At 42.2% G+C, this 22,690-nt stretch overlaps 3 protein-coding genes and 1 long non-coding RNA gene across 8 annotated transcripts; 2 read left to right on the top strand and 2 right to left on the bottom strand.

Annotated features, from left to right (window-relative positions):
* Window positions 1–113: 113 nt before the first annotated feature.
* Window positions 114–8,792, top strand: LOC126981224 (E3 ubiquitin-protein ligase rnf168-like). Of its 4 annotated transcripts, none has more exons than XM_050832081.1 (12): window positions 114–258; window positions 1,101–1,342; window positions 1,584–1,711; window positions 2,348–2,499; window positions 2,982–3,068; window positions 3,572–3,658; window positions 5,004–5,106; window positions 5,463–5,525; window positions 6,231–6,323; window positions 6,478–6,812; window positions 7,025–7,141; window positions 7,242–8,792. In XM_050832081.1, exons 2-12 carry the CDS (start codon window positions 1,155–1,157, stop codon window positions 7,398–7,400), a joined length of 1,512 nt encoding a protein of 503 aa, XP_050688038.1. In that variant the 5' UTR covers window positions 114–258; window positions 1,101–1,154; the 3' UTR covers window positions 7,401–8,792. The 4 variants fall into 4 exon arrangements, with proteins under 4 accessions (XP_050688038.1, XP_050688060.1, XP_050688044.1 ...); XM_050832087.1 differs by having other exon boundaries at window positions 130–258; window positions 1,079–1,342; XM_050832095.1 differs by lacking the exon at window positions 114–258 and adding an exon at window positions 645–663 and having other exon boundaries at window positions 1,079–1,342.
* A 2,330-nt stretch (window positions 8,793–11,122) lies between these two features.
* On the top strand, window positions 11,123–20,541 carry LOC126981219 (ubiquitin-fold modifier 1). 2 transcript variants are annotated; one of them, XM_050832051.1, is made up of 4 exons: window positions 11,123–11,194; window positions 12,663–12,719; window positions 18,500–18,630; window positions 19,329–20,541. In XM_050832051.1, exons 1-4 carry the CDS (start codon window positions 11,190–11,192, stop codon window positions 19,400–19,402), a joined length of 267 nt encoding a protein of 88 aa, XP_050688008.1. In that variant the 5' UTR covers window positions 11,123–11,189; the 3' UTR covers window positions 19,403–20,541. The 2 variants fall into 2 exon arrangements, with proteins under 2 accessions (XP_050688008.1, XP_050687997.1); XM_050832040.1 differs by lacking the exons at window positions 18,500–18,630; window positions 19,329–20,541 and adding an exon at window positions 13,843–15,630 and having other exon boundaries at window positions 11,145–11,194.
* Window positions 15,821–18,492, bottom strand: LOC126981220 (suprabasin-like). Its single transcript, XM_050832067.1, has 2 exons — window positions 16,036–18,492; window positions 15,821–15,949 (listed from the first exon to the last, which is right to left on the bottom strand). The coding sequence occupies exon 1, from the start codon at window positions 17,174–17,176 to the stop codon at window positions 16,181–16,183; it is 996 nt and encodes a 331-aa protein (XP_050688024.1). The 5' UTR covers window positions 17,177–18,492; the 3' UTR covers window positions 15,821–15,949; window positions 16,036–16,180.
* A 473-nt stretch (window positions 20,542–21,014) lies between the features above and the next one.
* Window positions 21,015–22,683, bottom strand: LOC126981221 (uncharacterized). The gene is made up of 2 exons (XR_007733822.1): window positions 22,008–22,683; window positions 21,015–21,874 (listed from the first exon to the last, which is right to left on the bottom strand). It is a non-coding gene; the product is annotated as an uncharacterized LOC126981221 (long non-coding RNA).
* Window positions 22,684–22,690: the final 7 nt, after the last annotated feature.

Below are 22,690 nucleotides of genomic sequence, written 5' to 3'. Positions count from 1 at the left end.
TTAACAATACCCCCAGTGTGAATATGGATTTGAATTTGACGGGAGAGGTATGGAATAGGAACATTTTGACTTAGAGTATATATTAGTGGGTTGAAATGGGTGGAATAGGTGAATATAAGCATGTGTGTGGAGCTGTGATAAGGTGGAGGAGGTGCAGGCATGAACGCAGCGGCCGCCTAACACAACAAGACGAGACAGGAAGTGACGGGCGGCCTTCTGCTGTGATAACCGTGGCCTTGACGTACTTTAAATAGCCAGGTGAGTGCAAGGCAATAAAATAAGGTACTCTACTAACAATTAACCTGCCGAGACATTGCCAGGTGCTCGGGGGGGAGAGATAAAGGCTGAGAGAGGTTGTAATCGACGGGGATGAGTGGGCGGCTGGGTGTTTTATTTGGTATTTATTTCCTGAAAGACGCCTCGGAGCACTCAAATGAACTATTGATCTACAAAAAAACAAGAGCAGACTGAGTGAGAAAGGCTGAGGGAGTTTGTTATCGAGTGGGTGGCTGTGTGCTTCCAGACTCACACCATTTTTATATCCTCAAAGCACTCATGTAGCAGGCCGAGCGGACGGATAATTTCGTTTTCTATTATTATTTTCCACTTAAAAACTCATTGCAGCTTTTCCATCAAAGTAACCATTATCCCAGAGGTTTGAAGGTTAGTAAAAGATATGCCTGCCAGCAGAAAGAGGTAGGAAGTGAGACATGGTTGCATTAATATAACCAATCTTTACCAAAACAACTATCACATGGAAGAAAAAGAAACACACAGGAAGGGATAATAAAGGTAATATTTGGCACTTATTCTTCACCAGCAAGGGATGTGTTCATGACAGCTACACACCCACTGTCACTTTGAATAGAGGAGTGTGGGGAGTAGTGGTAGCAGGAGAGGTTGTTCATAAGTTACATTGTTTCTTGTGAACCTTATATTGACGGCAGTGTGTTAGAGATGTGTGTGAGGAAAGGGACACTGCTCTTAATTGTGTGATTAATTCCCAGCATTGGTAAATATGTGGATATACATAAATGCCCCTTGACCATTTTCTTACCCTTCTGTCTTTGAATCTTAGTAATGGACCTGCTCCTGCACAGGTTTAGCCCAGAAGTCAAGTCCTTTCCTGTCAGGTGAGGGTCATCCTGCACCTCATGGCTGGGGCCAAGGCAGGCAAGGCAGACCCAGCGGCGGCCCCATCGCTGGAAGACGTCACCTGCCCCATCTGCTTGTCTCTGCTGCTGGAGCCCGTCACCCTCCCCTGCCACCATTCCCTCTGTCTCCAGTGCTTCCAGGAGCATGTGTCCATCACCTCCCTTGCCTGCCCCATGTGTCGCACCAGGTATGTGTGTGCGTGTCTTCTTTTTCTTCTTCATATTTTTCTTTATCTTCCTTCTCTTCTTTTTCTTCTTTTTCTTCTTATTTAATGTCCATATTATCCCTTATGAGGTTGGACAGGCTATGAGTCTCCCACTCTTGACAATCATATGCTATCTCATCCCTGACGTTCATCCTTCTCCTGTGTGTGTGTGTTTGTCCCTCCCTCCCTCATCACTACTCACCGCACACTCACCGTTCTTCAGGATCAGTGTGTGGGTAAGGAAGAACACGAAGACCAAGACACTGGTGGACGCCAAGCTCTGGAGGGCCATCAAGAACCACTTCCCTGCCCAACTCGAGGCTCGGCTTGCTGGCCTGGAGGATGACTCAGGTGAGGGGTGGATTTTTCTACAGTGTGTGCTCCTTTTAGAATGGCTAATATGATGGGAGATGAGCACTGAGGCCATGTGCAGCTATAGCGTATATAGTATATTTTTGTACAATTTTATACTTATTTTTCTATACTTTATGCTATTTTGTACATTTTATACTACATATTTCCCTATTGATTGATTGATTTCATACTCAGCATGACATGATTTATTCTGTAAATTTTTGCTCTTGTTAAAGTCAGTCTGTGTTTTGTTACTTTTATATCTTTTTTATATTTTATACTTTATGCAATTTATATGGCATGTGCCCTTACTGAGTGATTGATCGTATAGGTACGCAGCATGTTAGATTATTTATTGTTTTACTTTCCTTATTTATTTTTTATCTGTTTACTATTTCTTAGGCTTCTAATGTCTTATTCACCAACTTTTTGCACTGTTTAGAATGAATAGTCTTGCCCTGAGTCCCCCTAACATCCCATTCTCACTTCACATTCCAATAACAGACATCTCAATTTTTTTATATCCTTTTACTGTTTCTAAGGCTTTGTGTCCCCCTATGCAGTATTTAGAATGGATAGTCTTGTCATAGTCTCCCTAACATCCCATTCTTTCTCTCCACACACCAATGGCAGGCATCTTCTCCAACCTCCCCCAGCAGCGCGTCAGCCAGCCGGGGGAGATCCGGCAGGAGTACGAGACCCTCATAGAGCAGGAGACTCAGGAGGCCAGGCAGAGGAAGACCAAGGAGGAGGTTGCTTCCATAAAGTTAATTCAGGAACTCCAGGTATGGAAATGAGAGATGTGACTGGAGTATGGAAGGAGTACAGATGAATACTATATTGTTATTATAGTAGTAGTAGTAATAGTAGTAGTAGTAGTTTTTATTGTAGTAGTAATAGTTTTTGTTGTTGTAGTAGTAGTAAGATCCATGAAGGGGCATCAAGAGAAAATAAAAAATTGACAGAGTCCCTTTGAAGAGGAGAATATCAAGACACCTCCACCCAAAATTGACTTCTTTTCTGGCCTCTCATTCTATTTTCTTTTGTTGGAGCAGCGTCTAGCAGGCTTTTTGTGTTGTTTTTTGTTTATTGCCCTTGCCCTGCCTCCCTTGCTATAAAAAAAAGATACAAGGATAGGAATAATGAGACAGTGACAATAAAGTAAGGAAAATAATACAAAACATGGCAGGATAAAACAGTCCCTAATGGTTTAGATAAGATCATCATAGCCTTGGTTCAACATTACTTTGGTGTGTGTGTGGCGCAGGAGGAAGAGAGGAAGCGCCGGGAGGAGGAGGAGCAGCAGCAGGAACACCTGGCGCTGGAGGACTTCCTGTTGGCGATCGAGCTCAAGGTGTGTAAAAATTTCCTGTACTGAGAGTTGGATGGAGTTCAGCTGTGAGTGTTTTGTAGTCGTATAGCTATGTATATTTTTTCTACAAGTGGCAATGTTAATTTTGCATATATTTCTACTTTACTTTTTTTTATAGTAAAGAGTGATAAGGTTGAGTTCACAAGTGGGTTTTATAATTTATTTTCCTTTGCATTTCATTAAGTGTTTGTATATCACTTGAGTTAATTGGCTTTTTTAATTGACTATCTTCTGTTTGCTTTTGTGCATGCCTTTATGTGCAAAACCAAGCATGAATGTGCAGTCATACACACACACACACACACACACACATACACACACACACACACACACACACACACACACACACACACACTGGTGATAAGGCCAAGACCAGAGTATGTGGCTGTTGCATGCTCACCTCACCTGACAAAAAGCACACATACAGCACACAAGTCAGAAAGAGTGCAAAGGGTGGTAAATACACACACACACCTCACTGGCAGAAGAGAGATGTGGCCCAAATGGAGACACGGCAGAAGGAGCTGGATGAGATTTGTCTACAGGATGAGGACCTGGCAAGGCAGCTAGAGGTAAAGTAGTGTTTGCACCCATTCGTTCTTTCTTACTTTTATCATGCATGGGATTGACTCAGGCTAGTGATGTTCTGTATTTAAACCCTTTTTTTTTCATCATGTGAATGTTTACACTTATATATACTTTTAACACATATAGCTAGAGGTAAATTTTGTGTTTGCAACCATTCATTCTTACTTATTTTTTTCATTAATGGGATTGACTCGGGCTAGTGATGTTCTGTATTCAAACTCCTAGTTTTTATCAGATGAATATTTAAACTGGTATATACTTTTAACGCATACAACATTGGCTTTGCATTTTACTTTCTAATCGCTGTTTTGAAAAGGTTTTAATTTCCTTATATCTTATCAGATCATCCTAAGGTTTCATACTTTGTCCTCTTGATATTAGCTGCCCATTGGTGATTTTACAAGTCATGCATATTTTTCTTTTTCATTCACATTTGTTTAGCATTATGAATCCCGTCCTTTTCCTTTTCCTTTACAATTTAGTAGCCTTAACTTTTCAGTCAATCATGACATCTTTCGGCTTGTCCTTGGCACCTTATAACCACTGTAGTTGGGGTGTCATGATTGCCCACACCAATCAATCAACTTTTTCATGTTATTGATCACCACAGTGCATCAACTCTGTCCCCCTCTCAATCGTCTGTCACTCCTTTCATGTCCTCCTCTGTGGTATCCATGAATCTCCCCCTTTGGCCTTCCACTTCTCCACCGTGGCACCTCCATCCTCAGCATCCTCCTCCCAACATATTCTTCATGTCTGTCAATGCCCAAACCATCTTAGGCTCACTTCTCGCTTTGTCTCTAAACTGTCCTTCATAACACAGACCACAAATACAACCCAATTGGGCCATGCAGAGAAGGGGTATAAGAGAGAGAGACAGTTTCTTCTTGTTTGCACTAGGAAAGGTAGGCTACACATCCGAGGAAGAACAAGATATAAATTGCAACAGAAAGAGTAACCCTCAGTACACAAAATACAAGGTTGTCTTTCCCTTGCAACTTGTTTCTTGTTCTGCCTGCAATGTGTAGAGTTCCTTTTCTTGTGCAAACTAGAAAAAATGGCTCTGTCCTGTACGCTCCTTCTCCTTTGGACTCCTCAATTGTTCTAGCCCTCACTTCTTCAACCTTAAACTCTCCCTTTGGCCACACATCTGTGCTCTCTATAGGGGTAGTGATTAGTGGGCTTTTTTTCTCATTTATATTTTGTCCTTAAACTGCCTCCTTTACACACACACACACACAAGAAAAACAGCTTCTGGCCTTTCACCTCACCTCACCGCTCCTGGCTCACCATGCTGGGCCTTCACCGCCACTCTCCCTTCATCCACAGAGAGCTGAGAGCAGGTCACCGCAGGTTGTGTCCAAGAGTAAGGGAGCTGGAGCATCCAAAACACCCACAGCCTCTCAGAAGGGGCCCATGGATCTGTTCCTAGGTGGGCTCTCTTAGCGTCTTCTTGCCAAGTGTCATTAGTCATTACAGTGTTGATGAAAGAACTGTTTTTGAGAGGTTTTATTTACATGTAGGAATGCTATTTCTGTATATTAAAACTCCAGTTACTATGTTTTATTGAATTCATTGATAAATATGTATTTTTATCTATTTATTTATTAGTTTATTTACATTATCAATGGGCTTAACTTTCCAGTTTTTCATAACATCTTTAGAGTTGTCCCTGTTAAGAGTCACCGCAGTGGATCAATTTTCTCTATCTCTGTCTCTTTTTATTTATTTATTTATTTAATCTTTTTTTATTGTTACTGAGCGAGAAATGTTGTGAATTCTCCACAGGTCAGAAGGGTGTGAGCCGTGGACACCGCTCCCAGGCCTCGGCCAGCGTTCTCGGCTCATCAGGTGAATAATGAACTTTTATGTACAGAAAAAACACCAATTATTCTAAATCAAACCACTTTTTCTATTACTTTTTTTTTCCCCCAGATGAAAGCACCCACAATTATTTTTGACACAGATAATTGGCAGAGCTCTTGGAGATGTTTAGGAGTTGATTTTTTTCCCAGAGTGGCAGGCCAGATATAAAACACTCTTAAGACTCAATAAACAATTCATCAGCATTCAGAGGACACAGCAGTCAATAGCTCCCCTCTCCCTTCCTGGACAAGCTGGTAAAGAGACCAGATGGCGAACACACAGTAGCTCAGGAGATTTCTATTTATTTTATTATTTTTATTTTTTATTATCAGTTAATTATCAACATTGCCTAATTAATCCCCTTAACTCATTTCAATACACACACACACACACACACACAAGCAAGTTTATACATACTAATAATAATGCTCATATTTTGTTTGTGTATCATAAGTAGGTATATACACACGTTACATGCCCACACACATATATCAACCTTCCATGTCCCTCTCCTTCCTTCAACTTAATATTTAATAAGGTAGAAATGAAAAGTCTAGGTGGCAGTTGATTTAATATAATTTCACTTAGGTTTAAGAATAGAACACCTAGTCTGGACCATAGGGTCAGTGTGGTCTGTATATCTATGTAAGTATATGTAAATTTATGTAAATCCTTTCCCTCCATGGCCAGACACCAACACCATCCTGCCCGGGGAACCCTCATCTTCGCCTCACCTCAGAGAAGCCACCTTGAAGCGTTTCCCCAGCAATGGATCTGAGTCAGGTGAGTTAATGTTTCTGTGGATTTTTTTATCCTACTTTGTCTTGTATTCTTCCTTTAACACCTGCTCTTTCCTGCTCTCTTCATATGATCTACTTTACACTTAAACACTTGAAAATTATTTATTACATTCAGGTAATCTTCCTTTCCCTTCCAGAGAGTGACGAGGCATCCTCCCGCCGCCAGGTCGCAGGAGGCAAGGAGAACATCATAGGGCAGTGCCACTCAAGTCCATCACATTCAGGAGAGAGCTCCAAGGGCAGGCAGGCTTGCTGTGACCCACAGTTCAGCCCAGACATTGACAGCTTCTGTGTTACTACCATTCGTAGCCCCACCAGGAACAAAGGGAGCCAGGGATCCTCTAGAGCACTTACAGATGGAGACAGTGCAAGCGAGAATGAGGAAGAAGAGCCAGTGCAGAGGAGTGAAATAAGCAACAACAACCCACCTGAAGAGGACCTTTCCTTCCTGTTGAAGTGGGAGAGTGACAAGGTATGGATGTTTTCCTTATTGGCACTTAGTTACAAGGATGTTCACCCACTATAGTTATGTTTTCACATTATTTTATTATTGATCTGAAAGAGAAACTATAGAGTTTATATTCAGCATCATGTTTCAGAAAAGAATCTTGTGATATCTTTTTCCTCCTTTTCCATAAAAACAAAATAAACTGGACCTTTTGCACATGCCATGTTCCCCTTCAGGACTCCTTGGCAGCTCTGTTGGCAGAGCAGAAGCGTGCCGAGGCCCAGCTACAGCAGGAGCTGCAGGACCGCCTCCTGGCTGAAGCATTGCAGGAGGAACTCAACACAGCAAAGATGGTAATACTTGTTTTTGGTTTTCACAGTCACCAAAATCATAATTTGCACTCTGCATTTTCTCCCTATCACCATTACGAATAACCAGTACAACTTTTTTCAGGTGTTACGCACCAAGGGTTCAGAAGACGAGTATGCCTTGAGACGGAGAAAGAGGCCTTCCAGCCCTCTGCAGCAGCAGGCAGGACCCAGTAGCAGAAACAGCTCCAAGAGGCAGGCCACTCTGTCCGAGGTGCTGGGCAAACGTTCAAGTTCTGTGTGACCATCTTTAATCTACCTCCTCCTCTTACTCTAACACATCTATCTGACATGTTCACAGTTTATGAAGAGCACCACATTCATTGCAAACTCGCTTGTCATTCAGGAAAATGGCACAGTATAGTGACTCCTTTGTAACTTGGTTTTGAAATCTCTAAACATGTATTGACTTGATTATGGCAGTATTGAGATGTAATGAGAAGGATATATCATTACATTGATTATATTAATTGCAGTAATGATTAAGCGTACAACAAAATACATCAATTGATCTTAATTTTGTACAGTTCATGCATCTTATGTTTACAAATGAGTCCCACACCCAGTCAGCATTTCCCATACCATCTACTTTATTCCTTTAATACTAAGGGCATGTGTCATGCCCTGGGATTTTCTTTTCCTATTCCCTCTATTTTCCAACACGTCCTCTGCGTGTATCGAAACACATGAGAAATTAATCAAGACCATGAGAGGGTATTCGCCGGCTGCCTGGGCTGGGATTGAACCCGCGACCAGCGTGACGGGAGAGCCACTCCTTACCGAGTCGGCCAAAGAGGTACCCCACTGGCTTAAGTGGGTTATGGGAGGCTCGTTCATCAGGCATAGTCGCCGCACTACACATGGAGACACCACAAGACTGCTCACCAGGTGTCTTACACACTTCTTTGTTGTATGGGGAAATGACTGATTCATCTCGAAGCAGAGATGTGTTGTCAGGTAAAGTGTTACTGAAGACTGTGAAGGCTTTAGAGGAAGGATGTCATTGGTGCTTGTGCTTCATGCTGTTCATGCGATTTCATCACTCTTGATCCAGTCATGGGAGAGTTTCCTTGTTTACTCTTAACAGTGCAGCCGGGTACTGCAGAAGTAAAAGAGTTCCTGTATTTTCTATCATATTTGCTTGACTATTTGGAAATAAAAGGTACATGATTGTTACACTTAGCACATATTTGACTCGACTGATGATGTTTAGTTGGCTAGGCGCAGCACCACTCCTAACCAACAACTCTCATAGTAATTATATAACGCTTGGTGTTTATCATGTATTTATTTTTTCTTCATTTATAATGTGTATTTTTTTCATTATCCCACTGTGAGTATGATTGTATTCTTTATTAATAATCTAAAACATAGATATTTTTGTACAAATTAAAGTAAGAAAATAAGTTATAAAAAAGTAAGTTATGTATTTTTTTTGTGTGTAAGAAATGTAAAAAATGTAAATGGTTGCTTTTTAAAACTGAAGTAAGAGTTTTCTTTCTTTTATCATGATGGAAAGTCTTGAATGTTTGGTAAAAAGTGGCACCTGGCTACAAGGATGTTCACCCACCATAGTTATGTTTTCACATTATTTTGTTATTGATCTGAAAAAGAAACAAGAGTTTATATGCACAAGGATATGTTCATCTGTCAATCTGTCTTTTGTGTTTGTGACTTTGTATCTCTATTCACACTTGCTCCCGAGGACCTCCGTAAGTCAGTGACCATAGCACATTACTCTCTCCTGTCTTGCACTTTTCATCTCTACATACTCCAGTTCTTTCTGACTCTCACCCTCAATCTTAAACTATTCTAAAAACCAGCGATGTGACCCTTTCCTAGACTTCCTCCATTGCTGTGCTCATCTGTGGTGCTGTATTGTGGGGATGGTTCGCTCTTAGGAGATAGGACTTACTAATAAAGGCCACTCATAACATACCATAGTAAGTTTTGATCAAGAAGGCTTCAAGGTTCAGGATTTTGCTAGTGTATGATTGGTTGAGATGTCAAAAATACCATGTTCTTTTTCTTCATGGGTCTAGCAGATATCTGATTGACAGGAAAGTTTTCATTGAATGTATATCTTTTCTGAGTTCTTGTGAGATAACTGTGCAGGGGTTCAAGCTTGAATGTTGGAGAAATTTAGAAGTGCTTATGAGGAAAGGGGAGGGGCATAAAGAGGAGTATTGAAGAAGGGAAAGAGAAATGACGAATGTAGCTATTGGAGAAATTTAGAAGTGCTTGTGAGGAAAGGAAAGGAGGCATGGAGAAGAGTATTGGAAGAGGGAAGGAGAAAGGAATGATATAGCTATCAACTGATCAATCAATCAGTGGGGGTATTCGCTGGAGGGAGCATCACCTAACCCACCCTAAGATGCCAGGTTCGGGGGTCCCTCTGGGCAAGTCTCCATGCAGGCCTTCTTTCCGTCCTGAGTACCTCCTGGCAGGATCTATCGACTTGCTCAAGCCACAAACTCTATGGGCATCCCCTTGGTTATAGTAAGTAGCTATAGTAGCAGGCAAATGGGGTCACTTTCAGCCCAGGCAAGCTAATGAAAGTAAATTCTTATTTCATGCATCTGATATATGGTCAAAGTATCACTTATTTCATTCATTCTATTAAGACAAAAAAACGGAATATTTCTAGATTATTAGCCGAAGCTGGCCAATACAACACCAAGAAAGGAATCGTTTGCACTGAGATCTGCTGCAGTGAAGTAGTTTAGATAAGGAAATAGTTTCATTCAAGACCATAACAATAAATTCTGGGAAGGAAGGGGGGAATGCATTGCAGGAAGACTTTGCTGCCAACATTTTCTGCCCCACCATGAACACACCAAGAGCAGAAGAGTCCGAGAGAGAGGAAAATTTTAGATCTTGCTCTGGAAACCATCCATGAGTATAGGAAAATAGGTGCAACACCCACACATCTGCTATTAACAAGAGAGCAAGGAGCAAGACAACTAAGAGGAAACAGTATGAAGTTGATGAAAGGAAGGTGCTTAAATAATGTCAAATTCAGCTTTCTGTATATAGTGGTAAATGCAGGGAATGTATCAAGGGAGGATGTTGTGATGGCAAAGTGTCAAACAGTTTAACCCAGCAGCAGCGACGGGCCAAATTTGTGGCTTTACCGTGTACCAGCGTCGGGCCACATTTTTGCCATGATATAAACCCCCAAAAAATAGATGATACATAAACTGATCACACATGTGTTGATATATATATTATGAAATGGTTTGCCTGAGTGGTGATTCTCATTATTTTACTTAGACGGGCCTTTAACCTAACCTAACCTTAGAAACATGACCCCCGCAGCTACAGGGTTAAGGAGAGATTGGGCAATTATAGATATGGAGACGGGAACAAAAGAGTATAGCTCAGGCCCTTTATATTAAAACTAGATAGACTCACCAATAAGTTCCGTGGGATTCCTAATGATCTAACTTCTCTAAACTAGATAAATACACACAAAACCCAGATATTAGGTCCATATTCTTTAAACGTATCAGGCTTTCATTACGACTATTTCCGAAGGCCACACTTTTTATTTTATTTTATTTATTTATTTTTTTTTTTTTTCAGTTCAGGTCGAGTAAAACTATCACTAGAATCACAAAACAGTCTATGGAAATCCCAGCAACTTCTACAAGAGACTTCAAATGGAAACTGAAGTGCTGGGTCGGTACTCTCAGACATTTCCACCTCACACATCAACTATTTCCAAAAACCAAAAAAGGAGATTAGGTCGGTTTTTATCATTTTTTTTCACGTATCGGGCACCCATTACAATCACTTCCCTAGGCCATGCAGAGAAGATTAATCAAGTTTTCATGGGTGATTTTCCCTTACAAGATGCAGACGCCGGGTAAAACTATCACTTGGATCACAAAACAGACTATAGAAATCACAGGTCTTTTTGAAAATCCGGATATCTATTTTAAATCTCCCGCGCCGTGAGGATGTGGCGGCCCTCTGGCGGCGGGCGGCGGCGTCCACGTGGAGGAGGTAAACAACAGCTGGCCCGGACACCATGACGTAAGAATTCCCTATTTTTCTCCTATATCTTTGCTACCGAGACCTTTAAACGTGTTCCTCTGTATCTGGATTGCATAGTATATATCTCTACACCATTCCCTCGTGTCTTAAGTCTGTCAGTTTGGTAATAGAGGAGAAATATTTGGTTCCCTTCCTTCTGTCACTCACCAGCTGGGGGCAAACTTTCCCTCCATTGTCCCTCTTTTTGTTTCCATGGCTTAGTGACTCTCTTTTTTGGTATTTATAGTTGATTTACATTGCAGCGTTCCATTAAAATTCCTCCATAATGATCGTTTCAGAAGTTAGCGTTAATGTGGTGTTACAGACGTGGGCAGTAAAAGTCATGTAACACTTTTTTTTTTGTTTCCTTGGCTTAGTGACTCTCTTTTTTGGTATTTATAGTTGATTTACATTGCAGCGTTCCATTAAAATTCCTCCATAATGATCGTTTCAGAAGTTAGCGTTATTATGGTGTTACAGACGTGGGCAGTAAAAGTCATGTAACACCTTTTTTGTCTGTTTCCATGGCTTAGTGACTCTTTTTGGTATTTATAGTTGATTTACATTGCAGCGTTCCATTAAAATGCCTCCATAATGATCGTTTCAGAAGTTAGCGTTAATGTGGTGTTACACCATTAAAATGCCTCCATAATGATCGTTTCAGAAGTTAGCGTTATTATGGTGTTACAGACGTGGGCAGTAAAAGTCATGTAACACCTTTTTGTCTGTTTCCTTGGCTTAGTGACTCTCTTTTTTGGTATTTATAGTTGATTTACATTGTAGAGTTCCATTAAAATTCCTCCATAATGATCGTTTCAGAAGTTAGCGTTAATGTGGTGTTACAGACGTGGGCAGTAAAAGTCGTGTAACACCTTTTTTTCTGTTTCTTTGGAAATAAACAGAACAAGTTCCCTTATAAGTCATACCACAGACTACCACCTGTGGAGAAGATACAGGGACTGAAAGGAGGGAAATAATACAAGAACGCTGAGGGCAGTGGCTGGCCAACTACTTGACAGGTTGGCCGCCTCTGCCCTCAGCATTTTCGTGTTATTTTCTTTCCTTTCAGTCCCTGTATCTTGTCCACAGCTGGTAGTCTGTAGCATGACTTATCGTGGAACTTGTTCTATTTATTTCCACACCCCAGCATGCCACAATAAGATGGCATTTAGGCAAAAAGTCTGTCTTTCAGTATCAACCAGGGAGTGCAGTGTGGTCCTCCAGCCAGAGCTCGCTTTAAAGAAAGTAACTCCATTGCAATGTGTGAACAGTTATTCTCATGCACGGCACCTATTTACCAGTCCAGTGTATGTTGCAGCATCCCTCTTGAACTGTACCAATAATCACAGTCAACACTTACCATCTTTTGTGGCATAGGAAAATACATATTCTTGTCTTCTATACAATATTATATCCTTGAGGGGTAAGTTGAAAGCTTGCTAATGTTGACTGCACCATTGTTTTTCAGATCCAAAGTCACCTTCAAGATCACCCTCACCTCTGACCCCAAGCTGCCCTACAAAGTGTGAGTTGCTGTCCTTCAGTCTGGTGGTGGTGGTGGTGGTGGTAGAGGTTGATGGTATTGGGGGTAGTGATAGTGGTGGTGGTGGTGATAAGGGGTGGTGGGGGTAGTGATAATAGTGGCAGTGGTGGTGGTGGTGGTGGTGCAGTAGAAGAGGAGAGGAAAAAGTAGCTGATGAATAAGATTTAGTGAAGTACTTTCTTGGAAATGGTTCCTGATTACTAAGTAGTGTATCCGGATGGAAATTTAATCATATTTTCCTTCATTTTACTCATGCTATGATTGGGTAAAGAGAATTAGCTAACCAACATCAGAACCTGGTGATGGGGATGGCTTAAAGCATATTAAAAGTATGGATCTGCACCCAGCACAAAGTCACAAGACTTTGCATACTCTTTGCATATCCTTCATAAAGAGATACCTACTTCAAAGAGATACCTGTTGCAGTGTTCTCTGTACTGCTGAAAGGAACACTTGCAGTTATGTTGAAAAAGAAATACATAAAAACAAGCCAGAATCCTGTCCAAAGGGATACTGTGTGGGAAGAATGTGCAAGTTGCAATGATAATGAAGATGGCACCACTATAAACACTTGCCTGCGCCATGACGGGCTGGGGCCGAATACCATCCAGGCCCCTCAACCAAGCCTACTGGTGCAATAGGCGGAGACGTAAAAAAAAAAGAAAAAAAAAAAAAACCCCACCGGTGTTTGGCCTTTGACTGTGGAAAGAATGTAGATGTGACAGCTGTATTTTCAGCTTGGTGGGTATGGCAGACAGCCAAGGTAGTGAGCTGGTTCTCTTACAGATAATATAATTTTTTATTTTAGTTGTCTCTATGCATTTTATCTATTACACAAATATGTACAGCCTCTCGTGTGTGCCTTATTACAAAAAAGGGGGGAGGGGTGCACATGGTGGGACCAGACATATTAAGCTCTGTTTGGAGAAAGCAAACTGTTTTTAATGCAGATACAAATGTGTCCAGGGTGCTGGTGTGGCAAAGACTGCCTGAAGCATTGTACTGAGAGACACTGGCCATTGTGTTGGACTGCAAAGCCAGAAGGACGCTGCACCCCACCAGTGTAGAGCAAGGACTAAAGCTGCCTCCCTCCCTCTTTCTGCAGATGAGAGCCGATGGCAGCTGAGTGAGAAAAGCCAAGGGTTTTAGCCCAGCAAGGGAACTGTTCTCACACCAGCTCTACCAGGCAGGCCACTGGCCAGCCTAGTGGTGCATATGGCATAGTACATCATGAAGCTCCTTGTACATGGGACTGTCCCAGTAGCCTGTCAAACCCAGTGAGTGTCTCCCTGTGAGGAAGGGTGGACGTCCCCTGTAAGATGGCCAGTGTCTAGTGGAACAGTCAGGCATAAGGAAGAGGGAATGGCTTTCTGAATGAAAGTGCCAGTGTTTTTCAGCAGACTCACAACTTAAAGGGATACGTTTTGTGCCCCCAGCCTAGGCTTGTTTGTCCATAATTCGAGCAGCACCATGAAGAGTTCTAATCAGTCATGGCAGGAGGTGATGGGCCACCTGATGTACTTCCTGTACACAGTGTTGCCTGGAGCAACAAGCCACACCCACTGGACCAAGGAAGGGGTGGATCGGGCCTTGTCCTGGGCACAGTATTGTGAGAGGGCCGTCGCCCACCTCAGGCACAGGGGCAGTATGCAGAAAGCTCTCGCTACGCTGATCAGACAGAGCCAGCACATTGCAAACTTTCGAGACTTGCTGAAGGCCAGGCACATCTTGTTGAAACTCCTGCTGCAAAATCAGTTGCTTGAGAACAATGTGCAGGAACATATTCTGACAGTGTCTCAGAGAGCCCATGGGGTAGACTTTGCCAAACGTGCAGAATTTACAGTACAGCAGCAGCAGCAGCATGCCAAGACCCTGCTGACACTACTGACAAAGTCTCAGCACAGCAGCATCGATTTGAGGCTTAGAGTGAGGCTCATGATGGAGGCAGCACACAACGAAGACCCGGAACAGGTGGGGCTGTGCCTGGCCAAGGTGGCTCACTCCCCGGCCTCACTGCAGGCTGGCATCAAGGCTGCCCTGCTGGAGGGGGAGGATGTGGGCATCAAGGTGGGCCCAGCAGTGGTGCATTGGGTGCGAGGGGTGGTGGCCTCCCCCCAGCACCGACAGTACAGGCGTGTGCTAGGCTGCCTGTGCTCCCTTGCACCCCACCATTTGTCCAAGGCTCTGGCCAATCACCCACAGCTTGTCATGGCAGTCTTGGAGTGTGTCCACAGAGAAGCACGCAATCTGGAGCCACGCTATGATAGAGATGAGTGCCGCTGGTGTCCTTGTGGCCCCTTGGTGCTCAAGTGGGAGGACCTGGTGAGGACATACGCTGTTCTGAGCAGCCACAAGAAAATGGGTGCGCGTGTGGAGGAGGCGGTGGAGGGCTGGAGGATGCTGGATGGGAGCGCAGTGTGGGGGGACATTGTGAGGCAGACTAAAGCTTCCAGCATGCCACTCACACCCAGCGCCAGTGACATGAAAACATAAAAGGGAAATGAGTAATTATTATCAGTGTTTATTAATTTTGGGCTTTTGTAATGAATTTAAGGAAAGGAACTGTAAACAAAATTTTCCTTTTCCAAAGCCTGTCGGTGATGTACTAATTGATAATGCATAGTTTATCCTCTTTTAATGACCTTTTATAGCATAGGATAATGTGTTATATTGTTTTACTAGTAAATATAGGACTGAATATTGCAAAGTTGGAGGAGCAAAGGAGTAGTGTGTTTTATACTCGGCATTATGACGTAGGTAAGTACAAATGTGAATATTGATTTACCCTGATTCAAGAATTTCGTGGAAGAAAAAATATACCTTTACGTTGTTTATTTGTTTACTGATTAAATAAGAAATTCAGGAAGCAATAAAGGTAGTCATTCCATTGTGGTATTAATCTTGCCTGAGGATGTGGAGACTATTCCAAGTGTCTTCAGTCCCTCTGCAGAGGTGCCTGTGCGTGTTTGCTTGATTGTAGGTCCAGCTCGTTAAAGTTATGCCCAGAGCAAAGCATTAGTAAGACAGCTTTATTCCCCCTTGGTAAAGTCTGCTGGTTATCACTTGAGTGCCTAGAAGGGATCAAGGAAAGGAACAGAATCATGGAGGAGGGAAGGACAAGGAAGTGGAAAAAGAGATATAATAAAGGAGAGTTAAGAGGAAGACAAAAAACGGGGGAAGATATGTAGTTGATCTTACTTTGAAATATACTTCTTTTTTATACATAGATTTTTTATTTATTTTATTTTTTTTTTTTTTTTTTTTTAGGAGCCAGTGCAAGTTTCTAGTACTATGTAACTTTTGTCTACCTCCTTTGACATAGTTTATTAATTCCCAAGACACAGAGGTTACAGATGCACATTTCTTTGTCCCTCTGCATGCTAGCGGTGAATAAAAGACATGTAGTTCCCTTGATAGAAGACATTGAAGATTGAGATAGTCAGTCACGAGACCAGCAGATTGCCTTTACAAGCTACCAGTATAAGGCTGATCATTTCTTTCCAAGTGTTTATGTGGGTACTGACACCAACCTGCTTGATGATCACCTGTGTGCTGTGCTGAATGCCATGCCCCCTCTCATCCTTTTCCTGTGTGCTGTGTTGAATGCCATGCCCCCTCTCATTCTTTTCCTGTGTGCTGTGTTGAATGCCATGCCCCCTCTCATGTTTTTCCTGTGTGCTGTGTTGAATGCCATGCCCCCTCTCATTCTTTTCCTGTGTGCTGTGTTGAATGCCATGCCCCCTCTCATTCTTTTCCTGTGTGCTGTGTTGAATGCCATGCCCCCTCTCATTCTTTTCCTGTGTGCTGTGTTGAATGCCATGCCCCATCTCATGTTTTTCCTGTGTGCTGTGTTGAATGCCATGCCCCATCTCATCCTTTTCCTGTGTGCTGTGTTGAATGCCATGCCCCATCTCATCCTTTTCCTGTGTGCTGTGTTGAATGCCATGCCCCCTCTCATTCTTTTCCTGTGTGCTGTGTTGAATGCCATGCCCCCTCTCATTCTTTTCCTGTGTGCTGTGTTGAATGCCATGCCCCCTCTCATTCTTTTCCTGTGTGCTGTGTTGAATGCCATGCCCCCTCTCATCCTTTTCCTGTGTGCTGTGTTGAATGCCATGCCCCATCTCATCCTTTTCCTGTGTGCTGTGTTGAATGCCATGCCCCATCTCATTCTTTTCCTGTGTGCTGTGTTGAATGCCATGCCCCATCTCATTCTTTTCCTGTGTGCTGTGTTGAATGCCATGCCCCATCTCATTCTTTTCCTGTGTGCTGTGTTGAATGCCATGCCCCATCTCATCCTTTTCCTGTGTGCTGTGTTGAATGCCATGCCCCCTCTCATGGGTTTCCTGTGTGCTGTGTTGAATGCCACTATCACTAAAACCCTTCTTATGAAATGTTCCCATGTGTAGCATCCTATAATGGCCATGTGTAGCAGAAAACATGCCACTATAAGCAAAGCCCTCTCATGTAGCCTTTTCCCATATGTAGCAGCCCATGATCACTATAATCATGTCACAGAATTGGTAGGTTTCTTGTGCTGAGATAAAGTAAGAAGTACAATCCATGAACTTTGTATTATAGTAGTGGCCTTTTCAGTCTGAGTAATAGTTTTGATGACCGACCCTTAGACAGCAGTGGAACTTAATATACATGGCACTAAATTGAGTCAGTCAGATTTGTATGGCAGAAATATAACAACACTTCCAGATTGCGGTAAAATATATATATAGACGATAGTTGACATTTCTTATGTGGTGTAACTATATTTATGCTACGGTCCTAAGGTCGGCAGTGACTATACATACATAGATGATTCATTTGGGGGGAGCTACTCTTTAAATACTGCCACCGTCTAACACAACACAAATAAAAAAATAGAAAAATGCATGTATATTTAATTTATATAATGCTGTTACGTCAATGGTAGCGACAGAACTTTACCCAGTAGACTTATAATACTAATATTTCTTGGGTTAGAGGACACTGATCCATTGACATATGAGAAGCCATGCCATACTTATGTACTGAACACTATCTTATGTATGTGTCGACCATAGCATTGCCTCCCTTCGTGTGTTTTGGGATACTGTATTTGTTGCTCTACTTCTGTCCCTCCACTTTTATAATCTAGTATATTATCTCATACTCTTTCTACATATCTCATTGCTTTCCCTTTCATGTTCTCTTTCTCTGCATCTCAGGTGTTTGGGAGCAACTGAACAGGGAGCTTATAGTGTCCGCACTCCTCTCTCTTTATTTTATTTATCTCTTAAAATAATACTAACACAGATGCTCCTCTTTCCTCATTCATCCCCTTTCTACTTTTCTCATTACCTTCTCTGTCATTTCCTCTTTCTCAGGGTCTCAGGTGTTTCGGGGATGCTGAACAGGCGGCTTATAGTGTCCACGCTCCTCCCTCTCTACCTGATTCATCTTTTATAATAACAATGATAATAATGGACTCTCCCTCTCTGTGTTGCCTCATGTATTTATCTTTCTGTGAGCCCAGTTCCACACCTCCACTTTATTGCCTCATGTAGTTATTTTTCTGTGAGTCCAGTTCCACACCTCCTCTTTATTGCCCCCTGTAGTCTTCTTTCTGTGAGTCCAGTGTCGCTCCTTCACTTTGTCGCCCCCTGTAGTCTTCTTTCTGTGAGTCCAGTGTCGCGCCTTCACTTTGTCGCCCCCTGTGGTTATTTTTCTGTGAGTCCAATGTCGCACCTTCACTTTGTCCCACGCTGTAGCACATTGTACGTGTTTTGCAGACTCAATGTGCCCGAGAACACTCCCTTCACCGCAGTTCTCAAATTCGCCGCTGAGGAATTCAAGGTCCCACCCGCCACATCTGCCATCATCACTGACGACGGCATCGGCATCAACCCCAGCCAGAACGCCGGTAAGATAGACACACTTACGAACTCTACTTCCTCCTCCTCCGTTGATAATTTTTTGTAACTGTACTAACCCTTGGCAGCTCAACCTGTATCATTCACGCCAGACTTTTTAAAAACCATGCTAGTATTTATTTACAGTCCTGTGGTTTGTTTGGGTTTTTAATTCCATTTTTGGGACCATTAGTTGGAAGAGTTAGATTTTTCACAGAATGGAGTCAACATATTACAAACTCATTTATGAAAAGAGGTATAAAAAAATCAACAAAACCTTCTCGCCACATCTTGGAATACTGGTCAGAAAGATAAATCAGCCACATTATTGTTGATGAACACTAATACAATGTTAAAAAATAAATAGAAAGACAGTCAATCACATACACTTGTCACTGATGTTGATTGGTCACTAATGTCCTCATCTCTTCTACTCACCACTCTCCTTCTGTCCTTTTCCATACTTAATAAAATATCTCTCCTCCATCTCTCCCAGCCACACACTAAAGGTCCCTTCTCTCCTACACACCACTGCCCGCCTCTCCTGTCCTCTTCTGTACTTGATACTTTAAGGCTTTTCCTTTCTCCGTCTCTCCCACACTAATTGCCTCTTCTCTCCTGTCCTCTTTTAAAATTAATGATACTTTTATTGGTCTTCCGTCCTCCATCTCTTCACTAATGCCCACATCTTCCTATCTTCCCCAAACAGGCAGTGTCTTCCTGAAGCATGGCTCGGAACTGCGGCTGATTCCTCGTGACCGTGTGGGGGCGGCGAGGGAGTAGCGGCTGAGCTGGGGCTGGACGGGTGAGGAAGACGGATGTGGAGGAAGACTTGTTGGTGCTGCTGCTGCTGGTGTCACTTCCTCCTTTCCTTCTGTCATGCCCCCTCCTCCTCCTCCTCCTCCTTGTCCTCCTCTTCCTCCCATTTGTTGGACTTGATAAGGTGACAGAAGGTTTTGTTGCGTTCGATACATTCACAGACTTTGTTTTGTCTTTTGTTTATTTATTCATTCAGTTTATTTTTCTGCCTTTTTTTTATCTCACAGTTGTACATAGAGACAGGTTGTTTCTAAATAGCATGTGATATTATGTAATTTAATGAAAGAGATTGTGTTATTCTTCAAAAGTCTAGATCACAAATTCATCTATAATGCTACATAAAGAGTATGTCAGGAAGGAGAAGGGTTTATATACTGAAATACCTATGTGAAAGGTGATTCCCAGGACTTAAGGCTTGGGATTTGGGAGTAAATTGAACATCCCTGAAAAGTAGTAGTAGTAGTAGTAGTAGTAGTAGCAGCTGTAGTAATAGTAGTAGTAGTAGTAGTAAAACACCCTTCAAAACTAATATCCAAGTAAATAATGACCTAAACTAAACTAAAGAAAATAAAGAACAATAAAAAGAAAATAAAGAATAGAAATCATCCAAAGATATAAACTAAACAAGAGTAATTGTGGTACATCAGTGTAATGGTTGGAGAAGATGGAGCTACTTTGCAGTTATGTCTTGTTCCACCCCACTTAGACAAGGGCAGCAGTAATCAATTAGATGAAAAAAAGACCCATCCATCCATCACTCCCTTTATCTTCCTTGGTTGGCGGATGCTTCAGAACGAGCTGCTTCATTCCAGTCACATTGTAATGATTGCGTTGCTACCGAGGTGTTGTTGGGTTGCCGTGCGCCATGTTGTGTTTTGCGGACTCCCACTGGATCACTCTGAGGACTGTACTCCCTCCTTCCTTGCCGCACTGTCCCGTCTCCTGTTCTCACTGTGCTCTCTTACTCTCATCTACATTTTTTTTCTCTCTCTCTCTCTCTCTCTGTCTGCTTGACCAACAGTAAGATTTAAGTGGTGTAATGTCTTTATCTTTTGTAATTTGTTGTTAATAAATGCAACTGTCAATAAAGTATTTTGCATATTTCTATTTGTTGAAATAACTAACTATGAGGGTGCTATGAATTGCCACCACAGTTTTGTATGTCGTTAGAGGCACATACCGCAAGTCCGGGAGTATTTAGCCTGGTAGCGTAGTGGGGTACATGGTCTGGTAACATTGTGTCTCTATAATACACCTCTTGAGATACAGTAGTTGCCTTTGAATGTCTTACCAATCTCATCTTCAGCTCTCTTCTGCAATTAATTTGTCATCAGCTCTAGTCACCACACTGTAGTTGGTCCAGAAGCCCCTCACCCTCCCTCCATGGTAACACTGACTCCTAACTCCAAGCTTTCTTCCAACCAGTCAGCTCCCATAGGTTTGAAAGAGGGGCGGGATTTTTGGACCAACTCCGTGTACAGTGACTATAGTTCATCAATCAATAGTAATGCTCGAATTTGTCCCTCTTTCCTTAAGCACTTAAAACGAGGTAACTTTCAAAATGGAAATTCATTCGTAGTAATAAAAATGTTTATTCTTTAAATACATAAAGAAATATTTCCCAAGCTTCTCATATACAAATCGTAAGAATATATTATTGCTTGCTTACATATAAAAATAGCTTTGAAGCTGAGACTAAGTAGTAATATTATGCACTCAGTCACCGCCCCATGAACACTCCCACCACTGTGTTGAGTAAATGCCTCTGTCTACTGTCTCACCAAGGAACAAGAATACTGTGCCAGGCCAGAGCCGTAGATGGGGTGAGTGTGGCCATGGGCTTCCTCAACACCATTTTCCACTTAAACCACTTGGACTCAGCGTTGCCAGATTGTCGTGCCCAGCCTCTTATATTTGCCGATTTCCAACCCTAAAACTGTCTCCACCTCAATAGTTAGATTTATTTATAGTTATCATTGAAATGGTTAATTACTGGTGTCTTTCTTTTGCAACAGTTGTGTGGAAACCGAAAAATACAATGCTCTGAGTACAATAATCTGGGAACGCTGCTCAGGCTCACTTCCTCCTATCCCAGCGCTTCTGCCTGAACACAAGTTTAACACCAAGAAATAAAAATTGTGATATTTGACATTCCAGCAGCTGGTGTTGAGGCAGGAGCTCCGAGTGGTAGGCAGTGAGCATGAGTGGTATGGATGAAAGACTGCAAGTAGCATAACTCTCCCTATCTATGGCTCTGTGCTAGGCCAGTCAGCCAACACGAGGCAACTCTAGTAAACCTATTATTCTTCATTCTGTCTTCCTCATCCAAACATCGATCCACCCTCCATTGACACTCATATATTTATACTAACCTCATGACTGCTCAGTATCACTCCTTCAGTACCCTTAATGAACCACAAGGCAGCTCCAGTGAACCTGTTATTTTCATCGTCTTCATCCAAAATATTATCCACTCTCCATTGACACTAATATATTTATACTAACCTCATGACTGCTCAGTATCACTCCTTCAGTACCCTTAATGAACCACAAGGCAGCTCCAGTGAACCTGTTATTTTCATCGTCTTCTTCATTCAGAATATTATCCACCCTCCATCGACACTTTCTTATATTTATACTAACCTCACGACTGCTCTGCCTGCATCATTCACTCGCTGCCCTCAATGAACCACAAAGAGAGCTAAAGATATACACTTCTCTGACATTTGAGAGAGGGTTTGTAGCATGTATAGATACTTGCCTCCCCAGCACAACTTGCTCACAACTATCCATCCTAACAGACTAACATATCATAAAGGGGGATTTAGGGATGGTGGTTCTTCATAATAAATTAGATGTATTGCCAGCCCTGACACACACACACGCACATATACACACACAACAGGCACACACACACACACACAAAAAAAATAGTTTCCCATACAAAAGCGTGGATGAGTGGAATGGTCTAAAGGAGGATATTGTGAAGAAAAAATTGGACAAATATAGACAAGGAGACAGGATCATACAACCTTAGCTCAGGCCCTGTAAACCACAAATAGGTAAATACACACACACACACACACACACACACACACACCAGGCAATCCTCCACCATCACCAATATATTTCCTAACCCCACAATCCCCCAATAATCACAATGGTACAACAGCTCTAACCCATCACAGAATCATCTCGAGTCTATATATTTCAGTATCATAACACTTAGGCCTACCTCCACCAAATAAAAAT

The sequence above is a fragment of the Eriocheir sinensis genome, chromosome 4, assembly GCF_024679095.1.
Source record: "Eriocheir sinensis breed Jianghai 21 chromosome 4, ASM2467909v1, whole genome shotgun sequence".
Classification (NCBI taxonomy): domain Eukaryota; kingdom Metazoa; phylum Arthropoda; class Malacostraca; order Decapoda; family Varunidae; genus Eriocheir; species Eriocheir sinensis.
The sequence above is the reverse complement of the archived record's forward strand: the minus strand, read 5'-3'. Positions and strand labels throughout refer to the sequence as shown.

Coding starts and splice junctions, on each gene's coding strand:
- LOC126981224 (XM_050832081.1), top strand. CDS start 1,155: ATGGCTGGGGCCAAGGCAGGCAAGGCAGACCCAGCGGCGGCCCCATCG. Junction 3,069..3,571: donor TGTTGGCGATCGAGCTCAAG/GTGTGTAAAAAT, acceptor CCTCACTGGCAG/AAGAGAGATGTGGCCCAAAT. Junction 7,142..7,241: donor AACTCAACACAGCAAAGATG/GTAATACTTGTT, acceptor AACTTTTTTCAG/GTGTTACGCACCAAGGGTTC.
- LOC126981220 (XM_050832067.1), bottom strand. CDS start 17,176: ATGTTTTCTGCTACACATGGCCATTATAGGATGCTACACATGGGAACA.
- LOC126981219 (XM_050832040.1), top strand. CDS start 14,208: ATGAAGAGTTCTAATCAGTCATGGCAGGAGGTGATGGGCCACCTGATG.